Source organism: Mesoplodon bidens (assembly GCF_964165515.1).
Source record: "Mesoplodon bidens genome assembly, chromosome: 16".
In the NCBI taxonomy this organism is placed as follows: Eukaryota; Metazoa; Chordata; class Mammalia; order Artiodactyla; family Ziphiidae; genus Mesoplodon; species Mesoplodon bidens.
Window position 1 is genome coordinate 4,247,173 of NC_138173.1, and position 16,154 is coordinate 4,263,326.

A 16,154-nucleotide genomic window follows, 5' to 3' on the forward strand; every position below is an offset into this window, starting at 1 on the left:
TCTCTATTTCATTTGCCTATTTGAATTTCTGTAAGACAGACAGGAAAAGAGAGAAGGAAAAAAAAGTAAAAGAGCCAGTCAATTTTACCTTTCTTTTGCGGGGGGGCAAGTTTTTATATTGGTAAAGTTTTGTACTACTAGAAATATAAGATTTGAGAAGAAAAATGAGACTTGAGGATTATCTGTGGAGCTTATCCTCATTCTCCTGCTGGTGCATTATGTGTTTATAATTTGAGAACTGCAGATAAATACAAACTGGTCTTCTCCATACTTGTTCACTAAGGAATTCCTCATTTCTAGGAAACATCTATTTCAAGGAAAGGAAACAAAACAAAAACACCTAGTGCACTAGATGATTAAAAGGTACACATTTTATAGCCCGAGTTCGAGAAAAAAATTACCCAAGTAACAGCTTTTTTCCCTAGGAGCCAGCTTCTACTAGGGGAGTCTAGGGTTCTCTAGGCAAAGAAAAAAAACTTGCCAGTTTAAACAGACTAACAGAAACGTTCAGCCAATCAAATATACAGAACTCATCACTTGCAGTGAGGAATGAAAGGCCTGTATCAACAGAAAAAATAAATGGCACAGGCAACGTCTGGAACAGAAAACAAACAGGAAATACTTTAAAAAGCCAAAATTGCAAATACAGATTAACAGAGTATGAAATTACATGCTGGGCAATGCACCTGTTAAAGGAAAAGAGGCGCAGGCTAAGTCTGAAGTCTTAAGAATTCAGTGTTTAACACTACTTCTGCATGCTGCCCAGCAGAAAACTCGGGTCCTGGCTTAATCCACAACGCACACTTCATTTAAGGAGGTGAACTGCTTGGTCTGATTCAGTTTCTTATTCTGTAAAGTGAATGCAACACAGCTGTCGTGAGTCCCCAAAGAATTCTGCACAGATGCTTTGTAACTCCAAAGTGCTGTGCAATTCAGAGCAGCCCTTTTCTCCTTCACGTTAGTTTGACTTAGAATTTCAGAAGTTTAGCTGAAAATAGACGACTCGGAAGCAAGGGACTGCAAGTGGCCCACACAGGTGGACAGAAATGCAGAAACTGGAGCACCTCATACAAACCACAAGAGAACACGTTCACATGAACACATTATCAGTAACAGAAAACGCCACTGGTATCAACCATAAACCACTGAGAAAGGACCAGAAACGACATGTGTCCAAATCCAGCCGGCAGCACAGCTCGTCAGTGCGAGTGCCTTCAACACAGCTCCTCGCACGCCGCGGCCTAACAAGATCCACTTTTTCAAAAAAGTTTAGCAACTTGCCAAATACACTGGCATAGTTTACATTTTTAATTGCTAAGCAAACATGCAGGGTGGTTGAGACAATCAAGGGAATGTTCAGCCTTCTTCAAAAATAAGATCCAGAAAATTCACACTTTGCTTTAACAGCTTCATGTCTAAAACTGATCACAAACCTCTGCTTGATGTTGTTTTCTCGATGCTGGCCAATGAGCCCGGAAAAGAGAACGAATTCTTTCAAACAGGGAGGGCTCTCGGCACTCTTCAGCTAAACCAACGAGGCTTTACCACCGTGACGTTTAAAATAATGAGGAGGATTATTGCCTCGATGGAGTTTACCAGGCTGCGCTCATCACGAGGGGCCTCGGGCGCCCAGGGCGGGTCCCAGAGCCGGTGGCCGAGGGACCGGACGCCCTCCCTGGGGTCCACCCCCAGGACCTCTGCCCGGGACGCGGCCGCGGGACAGGACGCCCCCCCAGAACCCCTGCCCAGGACGCAGCTGCGGGACGGGACGCCCCCCAGAACCCCTGCCCGGGACGCGGCCGCGGGACAGGACGCCCCCCCACAGAACCCCTGCCCGGGACGCAGCTGTGGGACAGGACGCCCCCCAAGAACCCCTGCCCGGGACGCGGCCGCGGGACACGAAGTCCCCCGCCCAGAATCCCCTCCCCAGAGCGCGGGCCTCGCCGCCGTCACGCGGCACCCGCCGCGCTCACTGCGGGCCGGGAGCCCCCTCAGGCCGACTGGCCCCCGCCCGCCACCCGGCCTCCCTCCGGCCCGCGCCGCCCGCCGCGCTCACCGCGTTCTTCTTCTGCACCATCTTGTCCATCTTCTTGGCAATGCGGACCACCTCGTCCTCCATGGCTCCGGCAGCCCTGCCCCGCGCCGGGCCACGGGGGACGGGAAGAGAGCGGAGCTGGCGGGGCAGCGGGTGAGCCCAGGCGTCGGCGAGGGCCCTCAGCAGGCCTGACCGAGGCGCTTCCTCACTCACGGAGCCCGCGGCGGCGGCGGCAACGGCGGCGGAGGCGGCGCTCCTCCCCCCGCAGGCAGCGCCAATCGAGCTCCGCGCGCGCCGAGCAGGGGCCTCCAATCGATAGCGGACCAGCTGGGCAACAAGCCCGCCCGGCCGCAGGGCTTCGCCGGCTGTCGTGAAAGTGGGCGGGCGGCGCGGCCGAGCTTTGCGCGCGCTCCCTCCGGCCCCGCCCAGCCCGCCCAGCGGACCCCGTCCCCTGTCCCCAGTTCCCCGGTCCGCCTTCCCCGAGCTGTGGCGCCCGCAGAGAGCCCCGGGGTGCCGAGCCCGGCGGCTTTGGACGGTGGAACGTGGGCGGCTTTTGCAGTCAGTCGGAACCCCAGCATTTTCCTCGCCGTCGACGGCTGCCTGGAAATCAGATTCCCCATCCTCCTGAATAGGCCTTTATCGTAGGAATGTGACCATTGTAAGCGCTTCCTCTTTAAAGTCGTTTGTAAGCGCCGTAAAGCCGAAGACCCAATCGTGTTTGTTTCCTGGACTCAGAATGTTGGCCGCAGTACCTTGAATACAGTTGAATAATAGTTGACAGTAACGTTCTCATCAAAGAAGTTAATGAAGGCATCTCGCCTGCTCTGAAGGTCAGTGAGGAAGTTGACGTCCTAAAGAGTTATGAGTAACAACATAAAGCCAAGGTAGAAAATTGAAATTATCAATACTGGAGAGTATAGGCTCCTTCAATAGGTCTTTGCCCAATTAACGCCCTTGACTACCATCTCGTGCAGTTTGCAGACCTATCCCCACAACCAGTTGAACCATCATTAGTCAAAATTCACCACCTAATAATGTTTTTTCTATACTATGATGTAAGGTTTTGTTCTACCTCAGTTATTTGGGGGAAAGAGTAATTTGAACCATGTCCCTTTTTCTTTATTTCCTTTCATCTTAAAATTGTCTTTTTATTATTGATTCCCAACTTAAATTGCAGTAAAAATATACGATTGCAAAGTTACTGGTTCTAAGGTATTTATTGAGATTTGTTTTATCAATGTTTATAAATATTCTATGTGTCCTGAAAAAGAATGTGTATTCTGTAACGGCAGATGTGAAGTTCTATATGGGCCCATTAGCCCGAAATTAATTTTATTGTTCAAATACTTATACCTCAGTTTGTTGTCCACTTGATGCATCAGTTAATAATGAGTATGTACAAATCGCCATTTATGTTTGTAGATTTGTACATTTACTCTAATAATTGTCATTTTTGTTTTTTTCCAAAGCATCAGCTTACTGTACTTTCACTGTGGTAAAATACACATAACATTGTCAAATGACAAAACTGAAACAATTTAGTGATGAGTCTGATGTGCTTTATCCAGAGGAAAACAATCCATGGATTGGGGAGTACCTTGCCTCACAAGCAGTGGCGCACTTTTCCAGGGGTGTTGGGGGCAAGAGTTAGTTTTACAGAGCTTACAAGAGGCAACCTGGAAACACTTAATTTTGTTAAAATGACAATGATAAATCTTCATGACCTTGGATTTCACAATGGCTTTTTAGGTATGACACCAAAAGTACAAGCAACAAAAGGAAACAGATAAACTGGACTTTGATAAAATTAAATAGGTTTGCACATCAAAGATTGCTATCAAGAGGAGAAAAGACAGCCCACCAAATGGGAAAAAATCGTCCTTTTCTCTCCCACTTTGATGTTACCCCATTATCTTCTGACCTCTGGTGGTGTTTTTCTTAAGTATGCTGTGTGACAGTGAAAGCAGGCTCTCTCTGGTTGCTATTAAGATCTTTTTCTATGCTATTGTTTTGCTTTGCACCATGAAATGTCTCTTTAGAGACTTAGTTTATTTATACTGTTAGTAACATTTTTCTTCCTGAATCTGAGATTTCTTACCTTTCCTGAAGTCTGGAAAAATGTCAGTCATTTTATCTTCATGTATTGCTTCTCTCCCATTCTCTTCTCTCCTGCAACTTCCATTAAACTTTATATTGGACCTCTTAATTTTACTTTTCTAGTCTCTTACCCTCCCCTTTTGCTTGCTGGGATTTCTTCTGAGTAAATTCCTCAGAGCTTTCTTTCATACACAATTTCACACACATACACGTCTGTTGTGTCTAATATGCAGGGTTTTTAAAAATATTTATTTATTTGACTGTGCCAGGTCTTCGTTGTGGCATGCGGGATCTTTAGTTGCAGCATGTGGGATCTAGTTCCCTGACCAGGGATCGAACCCAGGCCCCCATAGTGGGAGTGTGGAGTCTTAACCCATGGACCACCAGGGAAGTCCCTAATATGCAGTTTAATCCATCCATTTGAATATTTTTTGTAGGTCAGATATTACAACTCAAAATCTGAAGAACAAGGAGTATGGGGTTTCAGTTTGGGAAGTTGATAAAGTTCTGGAGGGGGAAGGTGGTGACGGTTGCACAACAATGTGGATGTAATGAATGCCACTGAACTGTATAATTTTAAAGTGGTTAAAACTGTAAATTTTGTTATATTTTACCGCACTAAAAAGTCTGAAGAATAAAAAAAGCACATCCAAGGCCGGCCTTCTCCCCTCCTTTCCTTACCTGCCTCATCCGTTCCCCAATCCATAACCGCTTTTATTAGGTTCTTCTTTGCATCCTTCTCGCATTTGAGGTTTTCTTTTAATGCAAACTCTAGCCAAGTCAAATATATGGTCTTATTTCCTCCCCTTTGTTTTTTACCTTATTTCTTCATCAATAATGTATTCTGAATCCTTCCCAAATTAATACAGAGCATCCTCATTCTTTTTTTATAGCAGTGTAACAATCCATTGTGTAGGCGGAGGGTAGTTTATTTAGCTGGTCCACTTTTACCCCACATTGGGTTGTTTCAAATATTTTACCATCATAAATAATGCTTCTCCATTAAGATTTTTCACTTGAGTGGTTATTTTTCACTTCTAGACGTTTTCTTTTTCAAAGCTGCATTTTCTTCTTTTTTTAAATAAATTTATTTGTTTATTTTTGGCTGTGTTGGGTCTTCATTGCTGCGGGCAGGCTTTCTCTAGTTGCAGCGAGTGGGGGCTACTCTTGGTTGCGGTGCGTGGGCTTCTCATTGCGGTGGCTTCTCTTGTTGCGGAGCACGGGCTCTGAGCACACGGGCTTCAGTAGTTGTGACACGTGGGCTCAATAGTTGTGGCGCACAGGCTTAGTTGCTCCGTGGCATGTGGGATCTTCCCGGACCAGGGCTCGAACCCGAGTCCGCTGCATGGACAGGCGGATTCTTAACCACTGCGCCAGCAGGGAAGTCCCAAAGCTGCATTTTCTGATACTGTGTCCTCACTTGTCTGTTCGTTTCTCTGGTTGGTTAACTCTCTCATACCATCTGTCCTCTTAAAGTTCCTGAGAGACCAATGATCCCTTTACCTTTTGTGTCATCTCATGTTCCCATGTAGATAGTTCTCTCATAGGCTTCATCCTTTGGGGGTGTTGAGCTCACTTTTGGCAGGGCTAAATTAACCAGCCTGGGTTGAGAATGTCACTCTCCAAAAAGAGTCTGTATGGGGACTTCCCTGGTGGCACAGTGGTTAAGAATCCGCCTGCCAATGCAGGGGACACGGGTTCAAGCCCTGGTCCGGGAAGATCCCACATGCCACGGAGCAACTAAGCCTGTGCACCACAACCACTGAGCCTGCGCTCTAGAGCCTGTGAGCCACAACTACTGAGCCCACGCACCACAACTACAGAGCCCACATGCCTAGAGCCCGTGCAACAAGATAAGTCACCACAATGAGAAGCCCGCCTAAATAAATAAACAAATAAAAAGAATCTGTTTGTCTCTTCCAGGTGCCCGAGGGGCAGAGCCAGTCTGAGGAAATTCTTTTTTTTTTCTGCCTCACCTTACAGCATGCTGGATCTTAATTCCCCGATCAGGGATCGAACCCAAGCCCAGCAGTGAAAGTGCCGAGGCCTAACCACTGCACTGCCAGGGAAGTCCCCAAGGAAACTGTTGATATTAACTTAGAAGCTTATGTGTTTCCAGGCCACATTAATAGTATAAATTCAAAATCCAAATATCTATGAGGACAAGCTTCTGGTTAAACAAATTCAAGTGAAGAGCTCCCTTCTCTCTCATTCAGAGCCCAAGCCAAAATAGACAAGCTTCCCCATCGCTTCCTGGCAGTCAGACCTTTTTCCAGTTCACCTTATGACAAAGAGTGTAGCCCTTAAAAGGGTGCTAGCTTCGTAACGGTGAGTTATTTCTGAGACCCCAAGTCAAGTGTGCCGTGTGGGTTTTAGGTCCCTTTTCAGTTCTCTCTGGGTACCGCAGGATGCAATTTCTTTAGGGCAAGCTGATTTTTACCCTAGTTTATTTAGCATTTCTAGGTGTTTTGAATTATATGAAATATAAGTTTGTGTTGTATTTATTTATTCATTTATTTATGTTTAGAAGCATTTAAATTACCTCACAGGGGCACAGGGCAAGGCAGGGGACCACAAAGTAATTAAGGCACATCATTTTGAACCCTGGCTCTTACACATAATAGCTCTGTAACCACAGGCAAACAGTTCATCTCTCCAGGGATCAGTTTCCTCTTCTGTAAAATGAAGATAAGGTTGATGTGAAGATTATATGAGTAAAGGATATAAAATGCTTAGTACAGTGCCTGCCTGGAATATATTAAGTACTTAACAAATTTTCACTTTTTAGTAAATTTTACGAATAAAATGGTATGTTGTTAGGAGGGTGTCATGTATCTACTTCTAAAAAGTAGCAATAAGGACTTCAGTAGTAGGCAAACCTCCCAATGACTCACATACATAGACACTGTCGTTACCTGTCGACAGACGTAAACAATACCACGCTCTGACCACATCTGATTGCGAACCAAGAGTTTCAAAAGGATGATGAAATCAAAGATTATCACGTGAAATATGATGCTGCTGTGAAGAAGGATAAATCTAAAAAAGAGCTGAAGTTGAAGAGAGCATTACAGTACAGAACTCTCTTACCACGAGGGCTACCCCAAAATAGAACAAGCAGCCTCACAAAAAGGTGAGCTGTCACTTTATTCAAAAGCAGAAGCTGAAGGACTGCTTAAGAGGCAGAAGAGACAGGATTCCTTACTGGGAAAAGTTAGAGATCAGCAGTGAGATAAAAGGAAAAGAAACTACTTGGACAACTGATTTATGACACGAATTTTAAAAATCCCACGAACACTACATGGAAGGAAAAGACAGAGGGAAACACCAAACTTCTTAAATAGGTTAGGAACACTGAAAATCAAACTGAAGATTTGTTCAGCTTGTTAATGACACTGAGGAATAGGAAGCCTGGGCCCCGCCTGGAGAGAGCCAGGCGGGGGCCACACCACCATCAAACTTCCCTCTCAATGTGTGTTCCTGGGATTACACTGTCGCTTTCCTCCTTTTCCTTACAGACAGCCATTCCAAGGAAACCCAAATGTTAAAAATAATATTCCAAAGAGCCAGTCACAGAAAAGTCAGAATTACATTTTATTTCACATTGATAGAAACCGTGAAAAAGATTTACATTTTCCCACGTTACAGCACATTTCAATGGAATATTTCTTGCCATAAATTAGATCTTGCTGATTTGTGTACGTGAAACAACAGCTTATATTCTTCAAGATAAAAGCAAAATGACTTAGTAAATGATTGTTTAAAAACTGTAAATCCAGACATAAACGTATGGCTTCATTATTAACATCCTAGGCGCTGTCCATACGAAATCATTTCCATCTTCAAGTAGCACCCATTTATAAAGATGCGTTCCTAACGGTGTTCTAGTCAGTTGGAATACAGCAGAAAAATTAACAACAGCTCAGAAACATCAGGCGTACATTTTTGCTACATATTAAACTGGGTGGTAACTACACCATATGTACTGAGTTCTGACTAACTTTTATTACCCATAAACTTGTTTTCAAATAATGTTAACCAATAATCTGAAAAATCTATTTAAAATCAAATAGTTGCTACTTTTATGTTTGCACAGAAACTAACTTAAAAAGATCCTCTCTGACTAGAGTGAAAATTTCAAATAAGTCCACTGGCAGATAAAAGTAAAGCAAATTTTTCAAATGGATTGTTCATTTCCTACAGCAGTCGGTTTCAAACATATGTGCAAAATAAGTAAACTAAAACTCTGTGCTATGAGGAGAATCATCTTAGAACAAATCATCTTAGAAATTACAGTTTGTAAGATCAGTCTTAAATATTTCAGAACATACTAGAATATGACCTAATTATTCTTTCAGTTAATTACAGAAAAATACAACCACAGAATTATTCTCGTTACCTGGACTGAAGATTCGAGTAACTCTGCAGGCCTAAACTGCAGACAAAGGTCCAGTTTCACAAGTAGTGTAGAAACTTTGAAGGGGTGTCTGGCTTCTTTCTACAAGTATAAATACACTTTCAGTGCCGTCATGTCCGTGATTCAGAATGTCAAATTACAGCATGTATTGACAGCAGATGTCCATGGCAAGTAGGCAATATTTGGTCTGTTATGAAGGATAAAAAAGAAGAAAGAACACATTTCTTTTCTAGAGAGGAAAAAAAGAGTATTAAATAGAAATTATATTCAGGAAAGAAAAACCTGGCCCCCAAATAAAAGGGCCATTAACTGAAGACAGCAATGTTTCCTTTTATTGACACTTAGAAGCATTATCCCTATTATGAGGGATAATGTAATAACACCTCATTCTTATTACACATTATAATCATTAAGTACATATGAACACATATATAAAAATACAGATACTGCATGGTGACTAAGTAATTTGGGAATAAGTCCAGAGTCTTAAGTCACAGCACGCATAGACATTTTATGTCTTAACTGCCCATTTATACCTGAACAAGCTTTCATTAAGCATACTAATAATTTTCAAGTGATGTAATAAAAAATCTGGTTACAGTATTTTATTATTTTGCTGAATTACATAGGAGAGAAAGAAGCTAGCTGCTTCACCTATTTTAATACTAATATATTCTGGATCATGTTATACAAATACATACATAGAAACTTAAAAGATCATAAATTTCCCACGAGGAGATTTATTTAGTCTGTGTCATTGGTGTGTATTTGCAAAACATTTTAACACTGCAAACATCAGAGGTTTCAAGATCGGGCGCAGAAAAAACTTTATACTCTACGACGACGCTGCTGGTGTGCGCTTCTCCACACGGCCTCTCAGTGACGTCAATCCATGGGAGGTAGGAGTTTATCAATGAACTGCTTGACATCCATCATTTCCTATTTGGAATAAAGAGATTATTAATATGCAGTTACACAAATCAGAAATTAAATCCCCACTAAATACCGCTAACTAAAACCACATTTTTACTACAATTACATAAAAAGTGGTGAAAGAGGAATGAGGCGCCGATAGAAATTAGAAAACATTTCCCACGATGATGATTATCGTAATTCAATGATCACTCTCACGTGTTATGAAGTCCTATGAAAAGGGTCTGCATTTGCACTGCTTGAACAAAATAAAACACTGGGGGTGGCGGGGGTCTAAAAGTGACAATAACTACACAGAGAAGACTTGGTATGTACACAACTGCCGTCAACCAAGTGTCCGCGCCCAGCTTCTAACACTCCCTCATTAGAATGAAATGCTAAATCAACAGCACCAAATGCTTTGTGCCTTTCCAAAGGATTCGCACACCACCAGCCAGCTGAGGCTGAGGGGAGCAGGTCCCCAAGGCAGGCCTGGAGAGCCGCAGAGGTGACTCCACCAGCGAGGACACTGCTCGACCCCTGCATCTGGCCCAGCTTTCTCACTTCCCTCCAACGCATTTCCTGCCGCCAGCCCTAGACCCACACGTGAGCAGGCAGGAACCCTCACCCGCATCGCTTCCTCACTCGGCAAAGAAGGCACGGCACAGTGGTGGCCTGTCTCCCCCGCCGTGTGGCCCCCACTGCGACCCCACCTCCTCCAGCCCCACCTCCTGTCCCTTCCTGCCCCGAGCTGTCCATCCAGCGTTCTCCAGTGTGGTGAACAGAGTCTCATCCCCACACACACAGCCGCCTGCACCTGCCCCTTGAAGCCTCAATGTGCTGACTCAGAGGCACCGAGTCTGGAGTCCTGGCATCTGTGTGTTTGTTAAGCTCCGGGCAGGGGGGCCGGGTGTGCTTTGAAAACCACTGCTCTGGACCCTCAGCTCCTCCCTCCTGGTACCCGGCGTGTCACCCTTTCTGGATTCAACGCATCATCAGGGGCTCGACTATGTTCTCAGTAACACCTAGCATCCCAGGTTCCCCGTCTTTCTGGATAAGTCATATTACTACCTGCCTTCTCTGTCCCGAAGCAAATGATTTCGCCAGGCTGACAGATGCAAAAAATGTTAACTTGGACTGTCTCAATGCTTAGCAATTGATTTTTATTCTAGTCCTTTTCAAGCCTCCAAACCTATCCTGACAACCCTCATTCTTATGATCACCCGTCTCAGTTTTTCAGAGCACTTTTAAAAAACTTCTAATATAACACATACCACATTCTGCTTTCTATATAGTTACTTGGATATATATTCTTCTCCCTATTAAAAATTTTCATTTTAAGTAACCTACTTTAGATTTTAACAAAGAAATGTTTTTTATTTGTCCTTGAATTATTTACAGTTTACACGTAATAAGAAATTAGTGAATGTCTGTTGAATTAAGTTGCAGAAACTTTGATGTAAGTCCTACTAACCTATGGTTCGATGTGAATTCATTAATTAATTTCTTTAAATCCCCAAGCAGTCAAATGTTATTTATCTTAAAAATATCACATGAAAACAGTTGCAGACGTGTCTCTATAATTACTGCTTCCAAACACTTACCTGTTGACATGAACTGTGCATCATGCCTCCATAGGTTTTGAAGGTTACATTGGTTGGATTTACCAATGTCTTTAGCCTTTCAGCAGTAAGAGAACCAAACATTAGGGGAACTAAAGGATCCAAATCTCCATGGCACTGAAGAATAGAAATGTCTCTATTCACGCCACTGATAGGACCCTGCAAAAAAACGGAACAGGACTAGGATTATTTATTCAAGTGTGTGGAGCATTGTGCTAGGCACCTACAACATGTGCTTACTCACATTATAGGTTATATTTGGCCACAGAAATATAATTCCTCCCATCCTTATACCCCCCATCTCTTTATTTAAACTTTTATAGGACATATGATTACCCTGCCTTGTACTATATGTTTTCCTAATGAATCAGTTCCTTGAAACACATTGTATCCTAATGATATGTTCGGGTGGCTGGACACAAGCAGTATATTTTAGCTGAGTCATGTTCTTTGCAGCTCTTATTTTATTTTTTTATGAATGTGTAATTAATTAATTAATTAATTTTAATTTTTGTCTGCGTTGGGTCTTCGCTGCTGCACGCGGCCTTTCTCTAGTTGCAGCGAGCGCACGGGCTTAGCTGCTCCACGGCACGTGGGATCTTCCTGGACCAGGGACTGAACCCCTGTCCCCTGCATTGGCAGGAGGATTCTTAACCATTGCGCCACCAGGGAAGTCCCTCTTATTTGATTTGAATAAGAAAGTTAATAAACAGCACTTACTATGTGTAAGACACCAAAGGGTTACTATATAGCGATAAGAAACAAACCCCTAGGTTTAAGGATGAATTTGAAAATAAAATAACATCCATAGGCCCCATGTGTACTATATATTGCTTTATACTGTTGAGTATTTAGAAATTATATTCTACACTGAAATTCTGCTACCAAGCAATGAACATACTGAGCATTCAAAAACAGCATTTCTATGTGTAAAAAATAGCCCTAATTTTGATATATATCTTAAAATGTACCAAGGACTTCAAATATAGAATTTATGACAGTAAGGACTTCCCTCCTCCTTCCCTCTCCCCCCTTTCTTCCTTTCTTTTTTTAAGGACTCATTTCTTATTCTATTCCACGCAACCCACAGTAAAGACAGTGTAGTATACAGATAAAGCCTAGCAATGGTACATCACAAAAGTCTAAGGCAATTCTTTTTTAAAAAGGATGACTGATGTAGACTTCGGGCTTTGAGTGACACTGACGTGTCACCGCAGGTTCACTGGTTCTAACAAATGTGTCCTGTGCTGTGGGATGCTGATGGGGGCTGTGCGTGTGTATGGGGGACGCGGGTGTATGGACACCTTCTGTACTTGCTGCTCAATTTGTTGTGAACCTGAAACTGCTTTAAAAGATTAAGTTTATTAATAATCATAAGGTGACGGTGTCCTCAACATCATCTGCCATCCCTCAGCTCAGGGATGCCGCGCTGCAGGCGTGGGCCAGGCACCTGTGGAAAGGAAGCCCGCAGGGGCAGCCAGCAGCTGAGAGCGGCGACGCCGGCCAGCTTCTGCTGTGTGGTCAGTGCCGTGTACAGAGATAAAGCTCCTCCCTGGAAAGAAAACAGGGAAAGTCAGTGGGACACAACTTCTGCCGGCAGTGACGGGAGTGATTCTTGTTATCAACACCGTTCATAAAAAATCAGAGCGGGTGGCTGACGCCCAATACAATAGGCAAACTGGGAGAGATACATGCACACCCTGCCGCGTCCGCAAGGACCTGACTCTCCACAGTGAAGACCGTCGTGAGACCACAGCGACTGCCCAACCAGCCAACAGCAGAGCCCGCTGCTGCCCTGACAATGCCATAGGGACGTTCCGAACTTATAGTTACTATTTTCTTTGTTTTGGCTGCACCATGCATCATGTGGGATCTTAGTTCCCCAGCCAGGGATCCAACCCACACCCCCTGCAGTGGGAGCGCGGAGCCTTAGGCAGTGGACCACAGGGGAAGTCCCCTAGAGTAACTATCTCCTCCTCAGCAAACATGTAGGACCAAAATCTGGTCTTAAACTGGTATTACTTTCCAAAACAAGAACTCATGAGAAGAACCCCGCAGCGGACACCTCTGGAGCACTGGCCGCCGGCTCACAACACCCGTATCCTGGGGCCTGCGTGCCCTCTGACCCATGCCCATGGCTCAGGGGGGCCACCAGAGGACCTGAGATTCTTTCTCATCTGAGAGATTTTAAAATTGAAATTCAGTGACCGTCCGTCTCTCTTTGTGTGTCTGGAACTGTAACGTGTAAACTCAAGAACGGGAAAAGCTACAGGCAGCAGACGGCCAGCTGCAGACAGACAGGCGAGTGAAGCCAACGGGCAGAGAAACAGGTGAGAGACAGCCCCGATGGCTTCCCGAATCCTGGTGCCTCCTGGGGCCTTGCTTCATTCTCATCCGTGGCCTCCGTGATGTGACCCCAGACTCGTAACTTACTCTTTCTTGCCTAAGGTGTTAGGAGTTGGTTTCTGCAAACTACAATCAATGAATCTCATAGACAGACTCCTGCCTGAATGAAGCATTCATTTTTGTACCCATATTTATGTCACAGTGTGTAGTACAATGTACATTACCTGTGAGTTTCGACACATACCAAATCAATAACACGTCTTTTTACTGTATTACACCAACGACCTGTGTTTCTACTGAATTCTAACTTCTAAATGACTCCATAATTCTGACACTGCCCTAATTCAGGTAGTCTGGACACTAACTTGTTGACCCAGAGGACTTACAGACTGGCAGCTGGGGCAGTTTGGGGTGAGTGACATGGCAAACAGGTGATGAGCTGAAATTAAGATGTAAACTCAGTATGACGTAACTGTAGAAAAAGTACAGAAGGTAGGAGAAAAAGTACAGAAAGAGAAGAAAGATGCCGAAAATAAACATCATGTACTTTTACCTAAAACTTTTCTTACACGACAGGAAGAGGGAAGAGGATAGAGTGATGTCACCGGGACTGACTTTGCTCCCCTCCCAGGGACGACCACCATCTGCTCGAGAACGGGAACCACTGAGGGATCCTTGAACACGGGGTGAGGCTGAAGCACCCCCAACCCAGGGACCAGGACAGATGCAGTGGAGGTCAGGAAGCGGCCGGCGCAGCCCCTGCACTGGGGTCGCTTTGTGGGAGCCCCTACCCCGATCTCACCCCACCGGGATTACAGGGAAGTCTGCAGGGCTCGACCACTGGGAATCTGTGACAAACAGAGGGAAGGAATTCTCCTGTCTTCAACCTTATTATTCCATTGCTTGTCTGCTCCTGGGAAGGGGACTTACACCTGCGTTTAGGCAGAGTTTCGTTCAGAGAGGTACAGAGTGTTAACTCAGACCTAACTGCATGTGTACTAGTTATTTTCGAAAAATACATTCCAGGTTCCCATCAGTTTCCTTAAAAAATTGACTTTCGAGACATAATCTATAGGGTGAAGGCTATCACTGAAGAGAGAAAACTAAAAAAGGAAAAGAGCATGACCTACTCTCTAATAATCAATCATTATTTCTGGTCCATTCAAACTTAATTCAGCATTAACAGTAAGCAATATATCAGATTCTATAACATCTTCTAAAAACAGGACTCCTCCATAGAAAAATGGTTGAAAGTACAGACTTCTAGATAAATATACTGATGACGCTGACATATCACCCAAACTTTTATCTTACCTGAGAAAATCCTCCCAAAATAATTCTGTTAGAAGGAATGCCATTCTTCACCTCTTGGTCTATCAAAGCTTTTACTAAAAATAACATAAAAGTTAAATCACCAATACTTTCAAAGTGAAGCCCACTGATATCATTTAAATAGGAAAAAAAATAATAACAGAAAAGCACAAAGTACATTAAAGGTAGAAACAAGTGAAAAACTTGGAGCACTCTGTTAAAATACAAAACTAGAATGGATTTTCAAAAACTCAGATTTTGCAGCTGTTACTTAAACTGTTCAATTATTTGTTGCATAATCTGTAAACAAGTTTTTTCTCTCATCAACAGATGGATACGGATAGTCCTTTATCCATGGTCCCTTCTGCTCATATACATTTTACAGTTCTTTCTCTTCAATGAACCGTAGGCATTTGTACCTAAAAGCTGTTATTTTAAAATCGTAGGTAGTTAACTAGTTTACATGGTTTGTGACTGACGGTGTTTAAACAGTTCACTATATTATTTAAAAAAAAAAAAAAGACAGTATACTTTTGCCTATAGCCAGTAAACAATGCGGGAGAAAAATCAAATGAATTCTTTTGTTTCTGCAAAATACTCTGACACGCATCATTAACTGTATTACTTGATTAACTCCCAGAATTTTCTTTTTCTTTATAATACTATGTTTTGGGGATAATTGCACCTTTTACAAATTTATCTCCTCTCATTTTTGACATATGTGTAAGTTTCATTTTCTTAAGATGAAACTTTCCAACTTTATATTTCCTTTTTACCAAAAACCTAAAACCTGCTTTTATTAGAACACTGCAAAAACCCCAAAGCCCAAATTAAATGTTTTTTTCTTTTTGTATAAATTTAGTTCTTAGAATAGCCTGAAAAGCAAGGGGTACCCTGATGGGCGCGTGGAAAATGGGCTAGAGAAGCGGAGAGGAGTAAAGAGGTGAAAGCCTTGCTGAGAAGCCTGAGGCTTTATTGAGGGGGAACCGCAGGGCCCGGGTGGGAAAGGAGATGCAGCCCTGCGCTGGGGAGGGGCAGGGAGCTGGGGCCACTTTCCCTCCGTTTCAAACAGCTTCACTCCTCTGGTTACACCAAGCGCTGAGATAAAGTTAAATGGTTACTGCAGTCAGCTGTGGAGTGACGGGTCCTGATTCCAAGCCCTGGACGGACCCCGAACCCTTTCTTCTTTGTTCATGGGCACATCTTCCCGGCCCCAAACGGAGACACCCCTCATTCCTAACTCTGGGTCTCAACCCGATTCTCTCCAATCAGACATCACGTCAGACACAAAGAATGCCACGGGCCAACCCTACCCGGGGAAGGGACTTTCACCCTGCAGCCCACTGGGCCTGGCCGTCTGCTCCACAAGGCCCACCCTCCCTATGTTTCCAGGGTCTGACAACCCACCCCCAGA

General features: G+C 43.8%; 1 protein-coding gene across 3 annotated transcripts in view; it reads right to left on the bottom strand.

The window, feature by feature from the left end:
- Positions 1-16,154, bottom strand: part of LOC308630364 (transcription elongation factor A protein 1) — a 59,241-nt gene that overhangs the window by 30,925 nt on the left and 12,162 nt on the right. Inside the window, exons 6-9 of one of the 3 annotated variants that reach the window (XM_081258978.1) lie at positions 14,744-14,817; positions 12,534-12,635; positions 11,066-11,242; positions 7,710-9,488 (exon numbers count right to left, since the gene is read on the bottom strand). In XM_081258978.1, the coding sequence (XP_081115104.1) occupies positions 9,435-9,488; positions 11,066-11,242; positions 12,534-12,635; positions 14,744-14,817 (407 nt within the window). In that variant the 3' untranslated portion in view covers positions 7,710-9,434. Of the gene's footprint in view, positions 1-2,056; positions 2,297-7,709; positions 9,489-11,065; positions 11,243-12,533; positions 12,636-14,743; positions 14,818-16,154 lie in introns of those variants that run through there. The other 2 variants (XM_081258980.1, XM_081258979.1) reach the window with 2 other exon arrangements.